The following is a 15,242-nucleotide window of genomic DNA, read 5'->3' as shown; positions in this document are numbered from 1 at the left end:
CCGTATGAGGACTTCACTCTAAACCAGCTAGTTCAAGTTAAGGACAATCGATCTGAGCAGGACAGCCAGGGTGCTGGTCACCTCAGAGAGGAGGCACTGAAAGCACAGAAGGGAAGACCAGAATAGTAACTGTGATGAACAGCACTGCTAGGACTAAAATAGAACTGCAAGAGCTTTCAGATGGTGTTCCACTCAATTTTTATGGTCAGCCACAACACTTGGGCAAATATAACTAGTATGTACTAAGCAATCCAAGAGGTCCTTGCAAGAAACCTTTCCTCCATGTCCTTTTCCAAGCAGCTGCATGGGTTAGCTAGAGCTGCAGAACACCACAGTTACAGATAGGTTTGGACGCCTGGCTTTCGAGGCGTAGTACCCAGTACCACAACGCAAACAGCTTCTGCATTCTTTGCCCTGCTCTTGACCTGTGTACAGTCAAATTCACTATGCTAGTGGCTGGAGGGCAACAAAACACTGACAGGACATGGCCTACAATGGGAATCCAGGTGCCAAAACACTATTTTTCCAGCCTCTGCTTCTCCCCAAAGCAGCCTCTCACCCTGTGGCACAGACCATGGCACCTGCAGGCTCCGTCCTGGCTAAAGGAGAGCTATTGCAGGGACACTACAAGTGCTTCAGCAAACCAAGAGCTCCAGCTGGCAAGCGCAAGCGTCCCACTGTGTTCTTACCCAGAAACCCTTCCCCATGCAACTGTGTTGTGCAGAGGTGCAGCTCACTCAACTTTTCATTTCACTGTATCACATCAGTATAATGGGGAGACACAAGACTCCTTACATTAAAGAGGTCTGTGACACAGGACTCAAAGCAGCTTGGAGTGATACAGCCCATCTTGACCACTTCAGCTCATTTCTACATACCCACAGTCAGACCAAGGGCTTGACTCAGCACCAGTTTGGAGCTTCCATTTGGTTTCAAAGACCTCTGGAGAAAAAGCAAACCAAAATAAATACAAAAATAAAACAAACCACAGAGGCTCAACTTGTAAGTATTGCTCTCCCGCTTGCTGACCTGACAGAGTTCAACACCCAGGAACCAAACCACTTCTCTTCTGAGTATAACTCTTCTGGTAGTAAACCTGCATTCAGACGCACCCATGGGAGCTTTATGCATTGTACAAGACAGAATCCCCTTTCTGTGCTCCTCCTGGAGCTCTCTTAATGAGCTAAGTATTAACCTTGATTTCTCCCACATGTATCAGTAGTTATTACTACTTAATAGTGCTCCAAGGTCCTTGGGAGTAACAGTAGCACAGAGGTAATTAGAGGAAAAGGAACATCTACTTACCAGTAAGGTATACATAGCTGAACAGAGTATTTCACAATGGCATGACTGCCCAGTGACAGCTGTTCCAGCACACCAGAGATGGGCTAGTCATTTTCCAGGTTGGCAACAGATTAGCCCATGGTGACTGCACCCACCTCCACAGGGACCTTGGCTAGAAAGGCAGAAAAATCACAAAATGGCCCCCAGCCAAGTAACAAGGCCATTCTGTGGCACAGAAGACTTAAATCAGAGATTCTGCATCTAAATATAGAGAAGGGATTTGAAACTGGGTCTTGTGCCTTACCTAGCAGTGCTCTGAGCAGCTAACTACAGGTAGGAGTACCACCACACATTGGTTTTCTGAATATTTCCATATGGAATATTTAATTTATGATTTATTAGTTTAACTGTAGTTATTTGCCAAACACAAACAAAAGCTGCAAGCAGCTTAAGACTGGTTGAAAATGCACTTTGGGAAAAAGCATAAGCTTGAAGCAGTATGAATGCCAAAGGTGAATTTAGGCTTGATACATGTTTTTTCTGGCTACTGTTCATCAATAGGTCTCTGCTGGCTGATGCAAATGTGGCCAGACACCACCACCCCCATTTTGCAGTCAAGAGAAGAGGGGGACAGGGAAGGGAAGTGCAGGATGTCTCACAGGCAGTGCTGCTGCTCCGCTGAGCTACGCTCAACCAAAAGGTTGGCCTGGTGAGGTTCTCATTGCTCATATATGGACATCTTAATATCAGCAGAGACAAGTTCCTCCTGTTTGTAAACAGTTATTTAAGTAACAAAGTTAAACATTTCCACTTATTTCTCATTCCTACAATCTTATAAGTCTTCCTGATGATTTTCAAGTAGCTCTGAAATTTGCTGGGAGCTACAAGAAGCCTCTCTCATTCCAATAGGCAGGTCTCCAAGGTCACATAAGCTAAAACCAGAAGTGAGGCATGACGTGGAGCAGGGCTTAAGCTGCTGTGTTCCCCAGGCCTACCAACTTGGGGTGCCCATTTGCTTGGCTGCTCCTAGCAGCAGAGCTGGGCAAGAATGCAGAAGCCTGAGGTGGGGATCAGGCAGGAGCAGTTGTAGGGGTATGGACAGGAAGGACAGGGAGACCAGACGTGGGTAGGTTTGGGGTAGGGGGGAAGGTGGTGACAGTGAGACCTACTCCAAAAACATTGGTCTTTGCTGCTTCAGATTCTTCAGTAAAATAAGGAGCCAGAAACCTACTGTCAACCTCAAAGAAAGCTTCGGTCATCTCCAGGCTGCTGCAAGGAGAGCTGCTCCCACAAGCATTTGGAAGTTCTGTCTCCACCTGTCCACTCCTGCCTTCCTTGTACTGAGTATTATGTTTAATGAATCATGCACCAACCTCCCTCCTTGATTTATTTGCCAAAAAAAGATTTGCATGGGGTGGGAATTAAAGAGGTAGAATGTGATATTCATCAGTTTGTGTGCCTCTGAACCTGACCACATCCTGGTGCAGCAGCTCCTCACAGGTGTTCAGATACTGTGGTAATGGGTGTTTGTACAAAAAATACAACACAACAATTACAGCAACACCCAGTGAAGCACTCCACAGCTGTGTCCAGGAGGCTGATAGGAAAAGGAGTCATGTATTAATTTCCCCAAAACATGCTTTAATGAATAAGCTCATTAACTCTATTACTGGGCACTGTTTCCAACCTGCTGTGGGACAGAGGCCACCAATGCCATAGACATTAAGCTGTACATCTGAGGGTCCCAACCCCAGATGCCTTAAAAATGGGCAGCATCAGGAGTGGGGCAGAATCCCACACCATTGCAGCTAGCTATGCATGGCTAGCGAAGACCACATATACATAACTTTGTCTTCATCCCAAAGAACTATATTGGCACATGCAAGGTGAGAAAAGGACACGGGAGCCACCAACACCCTTCTCCCTAAAACTGCAGGAAACCTTACAGCAAAGCTTTCCCTCCACTACTGCTCACAGAGCATCTGTCCCAGGACTCTTCCACTCCATGCCCAGATGCTTCCCCAGCCTCACAGGGAGCTGAATGCCTGTAACAGAAGAGACAATATCTACAGTGTGCCATAAGGAGGGAGCAGGAGAGACAAACAATGCTGCCCACACACAGCCTGAGCACCTGAATTAACAAGGGATTTACCAAATTAAGATGGAGCTAAAGCAACTTCTACCTGAGCCTTGCACCAGACGGGCTTTTTCTTCTGGCCCTCCATCAGGATGGCTCACAAACTCACCCCAGTCATATCTACCTCCAGAGATCCATTCTGATCTCCAGGAGAGGCATGCCTGCCCTCACCAACACTAGGTAATCCATCCTTCCTAGCCATTTCCCAGAGTATTTAGTATTTGATGACAGTTTGGGATGTTCCTTACAAGCAGCCCCATTCACTCGCCATGATAGTCTGCAAACCTTTTGCCCAGTTCTTGCATGCTGGTGTACTCCTAACACCACAGAAACAACTACCATGATCACCATGCTCTTCACTGGCCTTGCAAGCAACAAGTGACTTAACACAATCTCCTACAAAGGTCAGGCTTTTGTGGATCTGAATTACAAACTCTCCCTGGGACACTGCTGGACTTGACAAAGTGCATAGTTATTATACCATCAAAAGCAAAAGGTGGGAGAAGAGAGAGGAGGTTCCTCAGAGGAAGAGAGGATATGGGCTGGGCAGTTCCATTCCCCGCAGTTTTCTGATCAACCTTCAGAGATTTCAGTCAAATGCAGGATTCTAATGAAAATGTTAGTGGATAATATTTAACAGATATAAATTTTACACACCAGGTACTCAGTATGCATACTATATAAAAATATTTTAAATAATTTTGTACTAAAACCCATACTCTCCTGGAAGCAAGTAAAAAAGAATATACTTATATTCTTTGTTTAGCTCACTTCCTTATGTAAAGTTCATATTTTCTTCTAACGCAGTTGTAGGAGAGTTGTGAAATACAAATAGTTTTTCTTTTTACTCTTCATCATTATGTACAATATTGACTGCTCCCACTCACTAAGATTAGCTATATTTTGTAAACAGCAAATGCACTTTAGCAGTGCAGATTTTTTTCAAGGCTTTCTCAATTCTGCTGACGTAAAACTTTGCATTGATCTATTAAAATTGCTCTTTCGTCTAAGTACCTTCTAAAAGGCCATATTCCTTTCCATGGCAATGACCATGGTCTTTAACCTGTACTTTTCACCACTGTTACAAAACTGTCTCCTTCCCCCAGACCTACACCACATTTTTGACCAAGTTACAGCTTCATTTGAGAATATTTGATTTGTGATGATCCAAACATTCTGGAAAACATTCCCCAAAACTTGGCTTTTTTCTCATTTTCCAGGCGATGCGCTGAACATTCTGGTACTTTTTGTCCAGAGAGATAAGAGCTCTATAATTTGTGAACCTTCCTAATGGGTTGGTTTCACACTTCTTTTCCTAGTATTTAGATGAACATTTTAACAATGCCAGATATTGTTTAAAAGTCTAGTCCTGTACAGTATAAACATTATCTAAAAGTATTTTTGTAAAAAACCTGTATGAAATGCCTGTGTCTTTCAGGTCCTCAACATACACTTCATTTCTCTAAGTACTATTTGGGCTATGTCTTAGTACAGGACCTCATTGCTTCTTCTATTCAGCCAAAATCATCATCAACACCAGAGTATTCGGCTTCTCAGGTGAGAATGGAATGTGCTTTTTTGGCACTAGAATGGTTAACAGCTGACATGATACTTTTAAGTTAGCTATGTCAATTATTATGTCAATATTTCAACTTTTCCACTGACTTGGGAGTTTAGTGTTGCTTCTGTTGCTTTTCCACTCTAATGTTCTAATTTCTCTTGAGCAACATACCCCCACCCCCCATTTGTTCAGCTGTTTAATAAACCATTTCCACTTGTATTGTGCATGTAATCTATGCCAGAAGCATTAGCTGTAGATTTTATAACTGTTACTTAGCTGGTATAAATATCATCACTCAGTCTTAATTGCCAAATTTCTGCAATATATCTTTAGTGTCAATGGTTACACTATTTAAAATATGAACCAGTCGGTGTTGGTACAGCATTTTCTCATTTGAAGAGAGATTTAATAGATTTTCTTGGACTACAGACGCTTTGGAGATATTAGTCTTTGAAATCTAGACTGTCCAACTGGACTGTTTCTTAATTACAACAAAGAACAGGCTATTTCTCTCAACTAAGACTACTAAGGATGTAGTTGCTCCCTTCAGCGTTGCTTTGATAAGCAGATGGCCTGTGGTCATTTCTTCAATGCAAAGCATATACTGGTTGAAAACGGAGCTGGTTCAAAGCGAGCACTGCCTTCTTGTTAATGCCCATGGCAGAAATGAGTTAAAGGTAACAGGTTGGCACTGACTCCTGTCTTGTGCTAGGAAGCGGCACCTTTAGAGCGGGAGATGTCAGGAAAAGGATTCTTTGTAATGGAAACGATGCTTCTTCATTACATTACCACAGGGAAAAGGTGTAAGATGATGCTGATCCTGTCACATCTTTGCCTAATAGTCTTCCTTCCTCTTTTCATTCCGATTCAGTTTTGGCCCCTCACTACAAGATAGAGATTGAGGTCCTGGACTGTGTCCAAAGAAGAGCAACAAAGCTGGAGAACAAGTCTTATGAGGAGCGGCTGAGGGAACTGGGATTGTTTAGTTTACAGAAGGCTGAGGGGAGACCTTATCACTCTCTACAACTACCTGAAAAGAGGTTGCAGTGAGGTGGGTGTTGATCTCTTTCCCAAGTAACAAGTGATAGGATGAAAGGAAATGACCTCAAGTTGCGCCAGAGGAAGTTTAGACTGGATATTAGGAAAAATTTCTTCACCAAAAGTGTTGTCCATCATTGGAACAGGCTGTCCAGGGAAGTGGCTGAGTCACCATCCCTGGAAGTATTTAAAAGATGTGTAGACGTGGCACTTAGGGACACAATTTAGTGGTGGACTAGGAAGTGTTAGGTTAACAGTTGAACTCGATGATCTTCAGGGTCTTTTCCAACCTAAATAATTCTAGGATTTTTAAGAAAAGGTTTTCTTCCTGCTGTTTTCTTCAGTACTTTAATAACACTTAAAAAAGGTGAGGATTGGAAAAACGCCCCTCCTCCTTTGTCCAACACTTTCCCTGTGCTTTGGACTACCTTCTTCTATACCTAGTGTAGGCTTCTTCCTACATACTTGCATACTTCCTACATACTGCTCTTTGTGTTTACATCATTGCACAAAATAGGTACCTAAAATATCTTGGATCATGTTTCTTTACAGACACTATCTCAGTGAAACAAAGAAGATAAGGACACTTTTGCAGGTGTCAGGGGTGCCCAGCTGAAAAAATTCCTGAACGGGGCGCTGGGATGTCCAATGCTGCAGCTGTCCCCCTTCCTCCCTGCAGACCCACTCTGGGACGCAGCCAGACACAGCACAGTCCTCTCATTGCCTACAGCCGTTCAACACAGCTTCACTGACTCTGGGCTCTGGACTCCCACCACCAGTGGCTCTGGGAGTGCAAAGCAACAAGTGTTCTTCAGCAGGTTCTCCTCTGGCCACTCTGGAAGCTTCTGCCAGGGCACCATGGCAACCATCACCGTGGTGTCCCACATGCATCACGGCAACGGGTCAGGAGAGCCCACTAGTACCAACAGTCAGCAGGTGGCAGTTGGCCTGGGCTAGCTGACTGGTAGGACAACGCCTGGCTGTCCAGGGCAATGGCCAGCGAGGGAAGCTTCGGTCCAGCTGGGACAGAAAAAATGGAAAGAGAATTTTCATCCCTCAGCTTTCCACAGAAGCTTTGGAGCATAGTGGAAAGCGACAAGTTTCAGTCCATTTGGTGGAGCGAGAGCAGAAAATGCGTGGCCATCAATGCGGAGCTCTTCGAAGAGGAGGTGCTGAGCAGGGAAGGACCTCTGCGTGTTTTTGGCACACAGAAGATGAAGAGTTTCCTGCGGCAGCTGAACAACTATGGATTCACCAAAATGCGGCGGGATCGCCAAAGATCTGCCTACCTGCCTGAGTTCCTGGCAGAAGAAGCAGCGGCTTCTGCTCACCACCAGGTAACAGCAGTTGCTCTGCACATCAACTAATGCTCACAATAGTCTTGGGGGAGAGACAGACCTACACATCAAATAAGGCCTTGCAATAGAGGAGGTGGGGATGGTAGCACACGGCCTGGTTTTAATTTCCTCCTCAGGTCATTTTCAGGAAGGTTTGAGTTAGTCTTTCTGACTAGTAGGAATGCAGCTAAAATACAGTTTGGTTGTATCCACTGAGTCTGAACCCGTTAAATGGAAAGACAGACTCAGCATAACCTGATTTCTCTCAATGTCTTTGCTACGCGTCTTGCTGTACCAAATCTGAAACCTTCCTGGGGCAGCTGCTGAATGCCGAGGAGATACATCTAAGGACCATAGTATTGCCTGCTTGCTCATATCCACACAGAAGCTGCTGAAAAGTCATGGTATTTGGCTTTCAAAAGCAGTTTTTCTGCTTTTGAAAATTCCTACACTGCTCTGTTCCTTGACGGCAAAAGCCCAGGAGTGGCGATGACTGAACAGAACCATCACGTAACATTTTAGCCTGAGCTTTAGGCGTCAAACGCCTCTCAGAGCCCTTTCAATGCCCATGCTCGTCTTTTGACACTCAGAGTCTTAGTTCTCGTAGCTTGGGGTTTTCCAGCCTTGAGATGGCGTCAACTAACTCTTCACCTTTGTTTTTTTTAGATACTCCACTACTATAACCCCAGCTTTAACAGAGAGCATCCCCACCTGCTGGCACAGTGCAAGAGGATAGTTGGCCGCAAACGGAGAGCCCCAAAGGCACCGGAGGTGGACAAAAGGCACCCGGCCAGCAGCCCAGATGGTCAGTCTGCAGGGGACACGCCAGCATCTCCACCCGTGCTGACCATACCCACCAAGCGACGGGCTGAATCACCTCCCAGCCTCGGCAGTGCCCATCCATCTCCACAGGCAGCTGCTCTCACACCTCCAGAGCCTGCCGGAGCAATAGGCAACGTGGGGTTCACCCTCGGCCAAATCCTGGGTGGCCTCCAGGATGCTGCTGCCGCTTCTTCACTGATTGCAGCGCTCATGCTGGGAATAGCCACAGGTCTGGCGGAGCCACTCCAGAGCCAAAGCCCAGCAATCCCCCACTGCCCCACCTGCACCTGCAGCCTGCTGCCATTGTGGTCCAGCCTGGCACATCCTAGAGAGAGCGTGGAGAGCTGGCAGCAGGGCAGTAGTGTTTAATTAGTATGATTAGTATTAGTATTGATAATAGATATAGATTAGAAGAGTAGATAATAAACTGTTTGAATGATAAACCTTTCCCAGTTGTCCTCTCCTGCTTGTACAGTGTAAGCCCAGACTCAGCTTACAGACTCACAAGACCTTCCCCCATCAAAGTAGAAGCAACGGGTCCACAAACACTTTAATCACTTCCCCTAACAATCAAGCTTAGATTTTTAATTTTTTTTTATCTTTTACACTTGTATTATAGCTCTAACTTTAAGAGGGATCACCTCCAGCTGCTGGAAGGTGCAAGCCAAGAGTGGGACACAAAATGAGAGCCCCAGCTGCACTGTGCTTTGGTGAGGAGCTGGATGAAAAGTGCCCCAGAAGTCGCCCAGATCTTTGGCCTGTGCAGGGAACCACTGCTGGGGTGCGGAGGAGGTGCTCACACCGGCTCCACCACAGGACACGCAGGCATCTGATCACAGAAAGTCCACACTGGCCCCACTAAAACAGCTGATAGCTAACGCCCGTCCCCGCATCCACAGACCCCGTGCAGCTTCAGACACAGGGGCTCCCCCCTCCCGACCCTGCTGGAGCAGCGGGCAGGGAGAGCTCCAAGCCTGGGCCCCGGCCCCAGCCCCAGCCCCCAGGCCCCGGCTGGCCTCCAGCGTGCGGCTGCGGCCCTGCCCCGGGCTGCACCCCCCCCCCCCCCCCCCCGCCCCACAGCTGCCCCCTTCGGCCCCGGGGCGGGGCTCTCCTACCCCCGCCCCGTGCCCCCGGGCGCCGCTGGTCCCCTGGGCTGGCCACTCTCCCAGCTGCAACCCCGGGCTGGCGCTGCCCGTGCTGGCAGCAGCCCTGGCCGTGGCCCTGCCACCGCCACCCACCGCCAGAGCTCAACAGCCCCGCGTTGTCCCGCCCGCACCTGCACCTCCGAGGCTGCGGGGGACGGGGCTGGACCCAGCGCGGCACATGGCAGAGAGAGCAGAGACAGTCGCTCCGGAGGGAGTAGAGCCCAACAGCCCTGGAAATAAATAGGGTCCAATAGAGTTAGTAAGAAATAGAGTCTAACAGAGTTACGAATACATAAAGTCTAACGGATTTTGTAATAAATAGAGCCTAATAGAGTTAGTAATAAACAGAGCCTAGCAGAGTAGGAAACAAACTGTTTGAACAGTAAACCTGTCCCAGTTGTCCTGTCTGGACAGTGAAAACCCAGATTAATTTTTTATTTCACCAAAGTAAAAGCAAGTGGTCCACAAGCAATTTAATGATTTTCTGTAACAGTTAAGCTCCAAATTCTTAGTATTACTGAGTAAAAGACGGATTATGCATTGAGGATGTTCTTCTAAAAGTCTAATTACGACTTTTGAGACAAAGGGGTATGCCATCAAAAATTTTGGAAACTATGGCTCTAAAGAATAAGATTTAAACAATTGCCCTCATTGTTTAAGGACATTTTTTCATCTGTATCAAAACCATGTGTCACTGCCCTTTTTAAGTCGACACCCTTCAGAGAAGGCAAAGAGATTACTCAGAGACAGGTCCTGACCAGCATAGCTGTGCATAAGCAAGCAAAGTTGATGAAGAGAGTCCTTTGGCTGCTTTTTGGATGGGAAAGCATCGTCTTGGTAGTCTCAGGACGAAGACCATAAGCACAACTTGCAACCACCTGACCCCAGGCTATGATTTGCCTTTCTCAGAGCACAACAGGACTGGGTGTGGGCAGTGCTGAGCAGAGATCCCACAGGAGAACGTGAGCAATTCGGGAAGTTGCGTCTGACTCAACAGTCAGGCAGCATGCAAGCACAGCATTAGGGCACTGCACTATTTTAGGGACTAGGTCTTGGATGTAATGTAACATGTACAGCCCAAACTACAGTCATCACCAAAGACTTTAGAGCTGCTCTTGGGAAAAGGCCTATTCCCAGTGATTTGATGATTGACAAATAGCTACTGTTTATTCTTCCAGAGCTTAGTCACTTTGGAAGTTTAAGCAAGAAGTAAGAATTCTTCGCTTCCCATCCTGATAAACCAGGTGATGTTGTTCTGAATGGTTTATCAGCAGCATCTCAGAGAGCACCATTTCAATAGAGAGGTAAAGCTTGAGTGCATATAATTTCTTCAGTGACCATTTTGAATATGGAGTGTTATTTAAGTGCATGATCTTATCTGTGCAGTCACAATCATATTGGCTTCTTAGCAGGCTTTGCCCAACATCATGTCAACTCTCAGCCTTGCTTTCTCTGTTGTAGCCTGTTCCCAAGGGACATAGCAGAAGATTCACATTACTGACCAACTATAAGCCATGTAAATAGATGAGTGCTTCATTTGCATACGCATATATCTGATAACCGCATGTAGGGCAAGCCTACAAAAAAAAAGCACCTCATTTTTTCCTCATGAGGTGGGACTGATTCTCCACAAAGTGGTTGTAGGATAGAAAAGCTCATCTCCTGTGCAACTGGCACAATATAAGCCTTGGACCTGAAATGCATTTATTCTGGGCGTTTGATCTGAGATACCACAAGGGACCTCTTTTTCTGATGTTAGGTTGTTCTGCTGCCTCAAGATCAGTATCCTCCTGGACACCAGAAAATGGACTCACTCAAGCTCATTAGTCCCTTCCCTGACCTATGAGTCCTCACTGTCACCAACCACATACCCCGATGCCTCCAAACCCAAGTTAGTCTCACTGTCACATTGACCAGCTTCTCTTCATGAAATATTTTAACAGGCACATAACTCTCCACCTCAGTAGCTTGGCTGTAAGTCTATATCCAATTTTAAAAGAACCCCCTGCATATTGTATGGAAAAGTTGCTGTGCTCTCTTACAGTCAGGGATAGAAGGGTGTAGGGGGAAGACCTTGAAGTCTTCCTGTAAGTGATAGCTTTCACCCTTATCTTCAGCCTTTAAAAAACTCTGTTCAAGGGAGAACTACTACAGTCAGCATGTCCAAAGAACTCTGTTTCTATGAAGGCCAGTCAAGTCCTATCAAAAGATCTCTTAACTTCAGTGGTGGCTGGATTGGGCCCTTAAACTGCAGCAGTTCGAGGCAATAGGCACTGACAGAACAAAGATGTTATTGTTGTTGAAGCTGTAAGCAGATTGTTTGAAGATTTGGAAGAGCCTATTGTTAACAGCTTTGTTATATTGCAATAATCATCAAAAATACATTTATCTAAATTTCCTGCATGCTGATACTGAGCAGAATAGCCTTTAGATCATGGCCCTATTTCCTATAAACATATATAAATGTGTATGGAAGAGCACTGTCATGATTCAGTGACTGTTTATATCAAACTGCCTAGGTAAGTACTGACTTTTCAGAAGGATCCAGTGAAAAACAAAACCAAATGCCAAATATTTGGGAAATACAGGTATTTAGAAATTAGATTACAACATCCATGTCAGAAATACCTAGAGTTGGAAAAGGGTCAGATAAGTTGCAACATCAATTCTACAAGTAACCCCTCCTCTTGAAACTCACTTTGATGTTCTAGTCAAATATTTCAGATTGTAGATCAAACCCAACTCTTTTTTTGGTGGAAGTGTTTTTATGAAGAATTTCAGGAGTCAAGGATTTGGGGGTTGGCTTCTGTAAACCAGTAAGAAGGTTTTCAAAATAATAACCACCACAGCTATAGAGCAGAGGGCACATGTAGTGCTGTCACAGCACTCTCCTTCCGAGCAGCTCTGGGGTCTGGTATGGGAGACTTCAGAAGAACACATACTTGCCTTGACAGTGTCTTACAATTTGTAAAATTTTCTCCCTTTCCTAGTACTGCCAGAAAGACTGAATTAGTGTTTAAACTATATATGTATATTCTCACAACTTCAGGTTCTTGGTGCCTGTGCATGCTTTTAAGGATCCACATCAGTCAGCATAGCAAGTTTCTACAGCTATGGCTCAGAAATAGTTATTTTGCACTAGAGAAAAAGCTAGACTGTGGCAGCTTTGTAGCTTCTTCCAACGGGAAAAGGAGTTGCTGTCTTCCCAAAGACATCCTCCCAACACTGCCAGGACAGTCCTTCTGCAAGAAGAGCTTTCTTCAATGGATACTACAAAAAGAAAAATACTAAAAATGCAGAATTTTGACACAAACCTTCAAAGGATAACACCGTCTCATGGGGCAAACAGTACTCTTCTCAAAAAATGCACACATAGCTTAGCTTTCTCCTCCCCCTGGAACAGCCAGGCCAGGAGCATCATGTACCTTTACCCTGACCTCCTCAAGGTGCACAACTAAGGAGATGACCTTACTTTGACAGGCAGGTCTGACTGTCTGAGACTGGATGCTTGCAATCGTATCAGGGCATCACAGAACAAGCCTTGCACCAATCTTGCCTCTAAATGGCAACACCCCCTGACTGAACACCTTGAAGGCTGTGGGGAGCTCAAAGACTGGAATTTGACTACTGTGAGGGCTGAGAACTGACCAGGAGTGTTTAATTTCCATGAGGTTAACATTTCTGACACAGAAGAGCCTCAACTGGCCAAAAGTTAACACAGCAATTGATTGTTCAAGGTACAGGGACAGAATGGTGGAAATGGGCCTGGAAAAAGCAAGTGTTTGCTCTGCTTGGAAGACAGAATACTGCCCTGGGGGGTTACCATAGTGCCTCATGCACTTAGGTCTACTATTTCCAGAGTGTATCAGTGCTATCCTGCAGAGATTTCCTGACTCTTGAGATCAGTGTGTGACAGCCTACCCATGGATTTCTCCGCAGCGTGTCCCAGGCCCTGATAAGGAAAACCGAGGACTTATAAAGGAGAAGAGAAATAATGACACTTTTTCAGTTCTCCTACACTGTCACAGATAGACCATTTGCAGAGCTTTTCTCATAGATGAGTTAACTACCTCATGTCGAACATCTGTCAGTCTGAAAAACAGGCAGAAGAAACGGGAGATAATGGACTGTATGTGAAAGGGTATGAAACACCAGGGTCAAGAATAAGAGAGGAAGGGCTGAAGAGCAGGGATTCACATCCAAGGGCTCTGCTCGTGTCATGGATTCACCCTGGCGCCTTGGGCAACGTAGTTTGCTCCTGTCCCCAGCTAAGGTCAGGTAGAGCTCTCCATATGACCCGTGTCAGAAGCAAAACACTAAAAGGAAAGCAAGGGAGAGAGACTGGCTTGTCTGCGACACAGCCACAACACCATTTCCAAGATACTGAGGACCTCAGATGAATGGAGTTCTATCTCTGTATACACTTAATTATCTAATTTAGTCCCAAGATAAACAGCAGGAAACATAAATAACTTTATGGCAACATATCAAACAGGACAAGACAGCCAAACAGTTTCCCTCTCCCTCTCCAACCCTGCTAATGCTGTTTCAGGATGCATCTAACCACTATTCCCCTTCTTCTGAAGGGGATTTTTGGGGGTGAAAGAACATAGGTGGAACAGGAACTCCTCTGACAGAAGAGAGGAGTCACAGGCCTCATTGGGTGTCAGTTGGAGATGGCTCATTTGCCATGGACTACTTTAAATTTAAATGTTTTCTGCCCCTCAGCACCTTTTTTTTGATAAAATATATTGATGGTATAAGCTGTTACAGCAGGAAGCAAAACACATGATGCTAACCACTGAGTCAAATACAGTTCACTGGAAGCATGGCAGACTTCCTGACATGGGGAAGCAGGGAACATGCTTGACAAGGAAAGCTGGTCTAGTCCAAGGCAGGCGAGACTGGAAGGGTCACATCCTGACTGTGAAATGGGAAGGCAGACCAAGACTGTGGAGGGAGATCAGTCAGAGGTCAGGAAAAGCAGCATCCAGGACCCGGATGAGGATGGCATTCCCAGGACAGCCTGTTATACAGCTTCTGAGCACTGGATCAGTGCAGTTCTTTTCACAACATAGCCTCACCCTTTGTTTCAGGCTCCTCTTTCTCCCTTCCCCTCTGCACAAAGTGCAAGGGGCAGCACACTGCCCGGGAACTGCCAGGGAGAAGCAAGAGAAATAATCCAAGCATCTTTCAGACTGCTTGGTCTGAGCAAGGAACTGTCATCTTTTAGGATCAAAGAGAGACTCCAGCTGTCCCCCACAAATTAGGGAACAAATTCTGTCCATGTCAGCTAGTCAACGGCCTCATCTTTCTCCTCATGCAGGACCTCTGACTCCCCATGCTCTCTCTAATCAGGGGAAAGGCAGAACAACTTCAAGAGGTCGTTCAGTCCCCTAAAAGTCAAAGCTGACTGCAGAAGGCAGACATTGTGGGCAAAGGGAGAACATGTCCCCAGTACAGTTAAATGCTGAAGATCAGGTGATGGGAACCTGCCAGGAAGATGCTTATGATCCTTTCCCTCTCAGAGAGGGACACTGAAACAGCAGAGGCAGCGATGGGCTGATTTGACTGCAGGAAGCTCCTGCTTGACAGAGCTGTTCTAAAGCTACCACAAATTATTTTCTTTATAAAAATATTGGGTAGAAGTAGGCACTAGGAAAATTGAGGGAAGAAACATGGGGAAGTACTAAAGGCTCCAATATGTCTCTAGCAAGAAGCAGCGCTCTCTCTTACTAAATCAAGTTCGACCTGCCAAAACTTTTTTGGTCTGCTACTTTAAATGGATAAATTGTGAAAGTTTTTAATCACAGAAGAGTGATTTAGGAGATGGAGTTGAACAGACTTCCCTGAATCAGTCAGGTCTCCATCTCGTCTACACCAGGGTACTTTGCTGGGAGAAGGCAGGACACTTCTGG

General features: G+C 45.7%; 1 protein-coding gene across 1 annotated transcript; it reads left to right on the top strand.

The window, feature by feature from the left end:
- Positions 1-6,838: 6,838 nt before the first annotated feature.
- LOC141928225 (heat shock transcription factor, X-linked-like) lies at positions 6,839-8,627 on the top strand. Its single transcript, XM_074836089.1, has 2 exons — positions 6,839-7,357; positions 8,024-8,627. The coding sequence occupies exons 1-2, from the start codon at positions 7,013-7,015 to the stop codon at positions 8,546-8,548; spliced, it is 870 nt and encodes a 289-aa protein (XP_074692190.1). The 5' UTR covers positions 6,839-7,012; the 3' UTR covers positions 8,549-8,627.
- The last annotated feature ends 6,615 nt before the right edge of the window (positions 8,628-15,242 follow it).

The sequence above is a fragment of the Strix aluco genome, chromosome 11 (assembly GCF_031877795.1).
Source record: "Strix aluco isolate bStrAlu1 chromosome 11, bStrAlu1.hap1, whole genome shotgun sequence".
Lineage (NCBI taxonomy): Eukaryota > Metazoa > Chordata > Aves > Strigiformes > Strigidae > Strix > Strix aluco.
The sequence above is the reverse complement of the archived record's forward strand: the minus strand, read 5'-3'. Positions and strand labels throughout refer to the sequence as shown.

Bases quoted from the DNA above. Each gene is read 5' to 3' on its own strand.
- LOC141928225 (XM_074836089.1), top strand. From the start codon at position 7,013: ATGGCCAGCGAGGGAAGCTTCGGTCCAGCTGGGACAGAAAAAATGGAA. The intron at 7,358-8,023 runs GTAACAGCAGTT...TGTTTTTTTTAG, and splicing joins CGGCTTCTGCTCACCACCAG to ATACTCCACTACTATAACCC.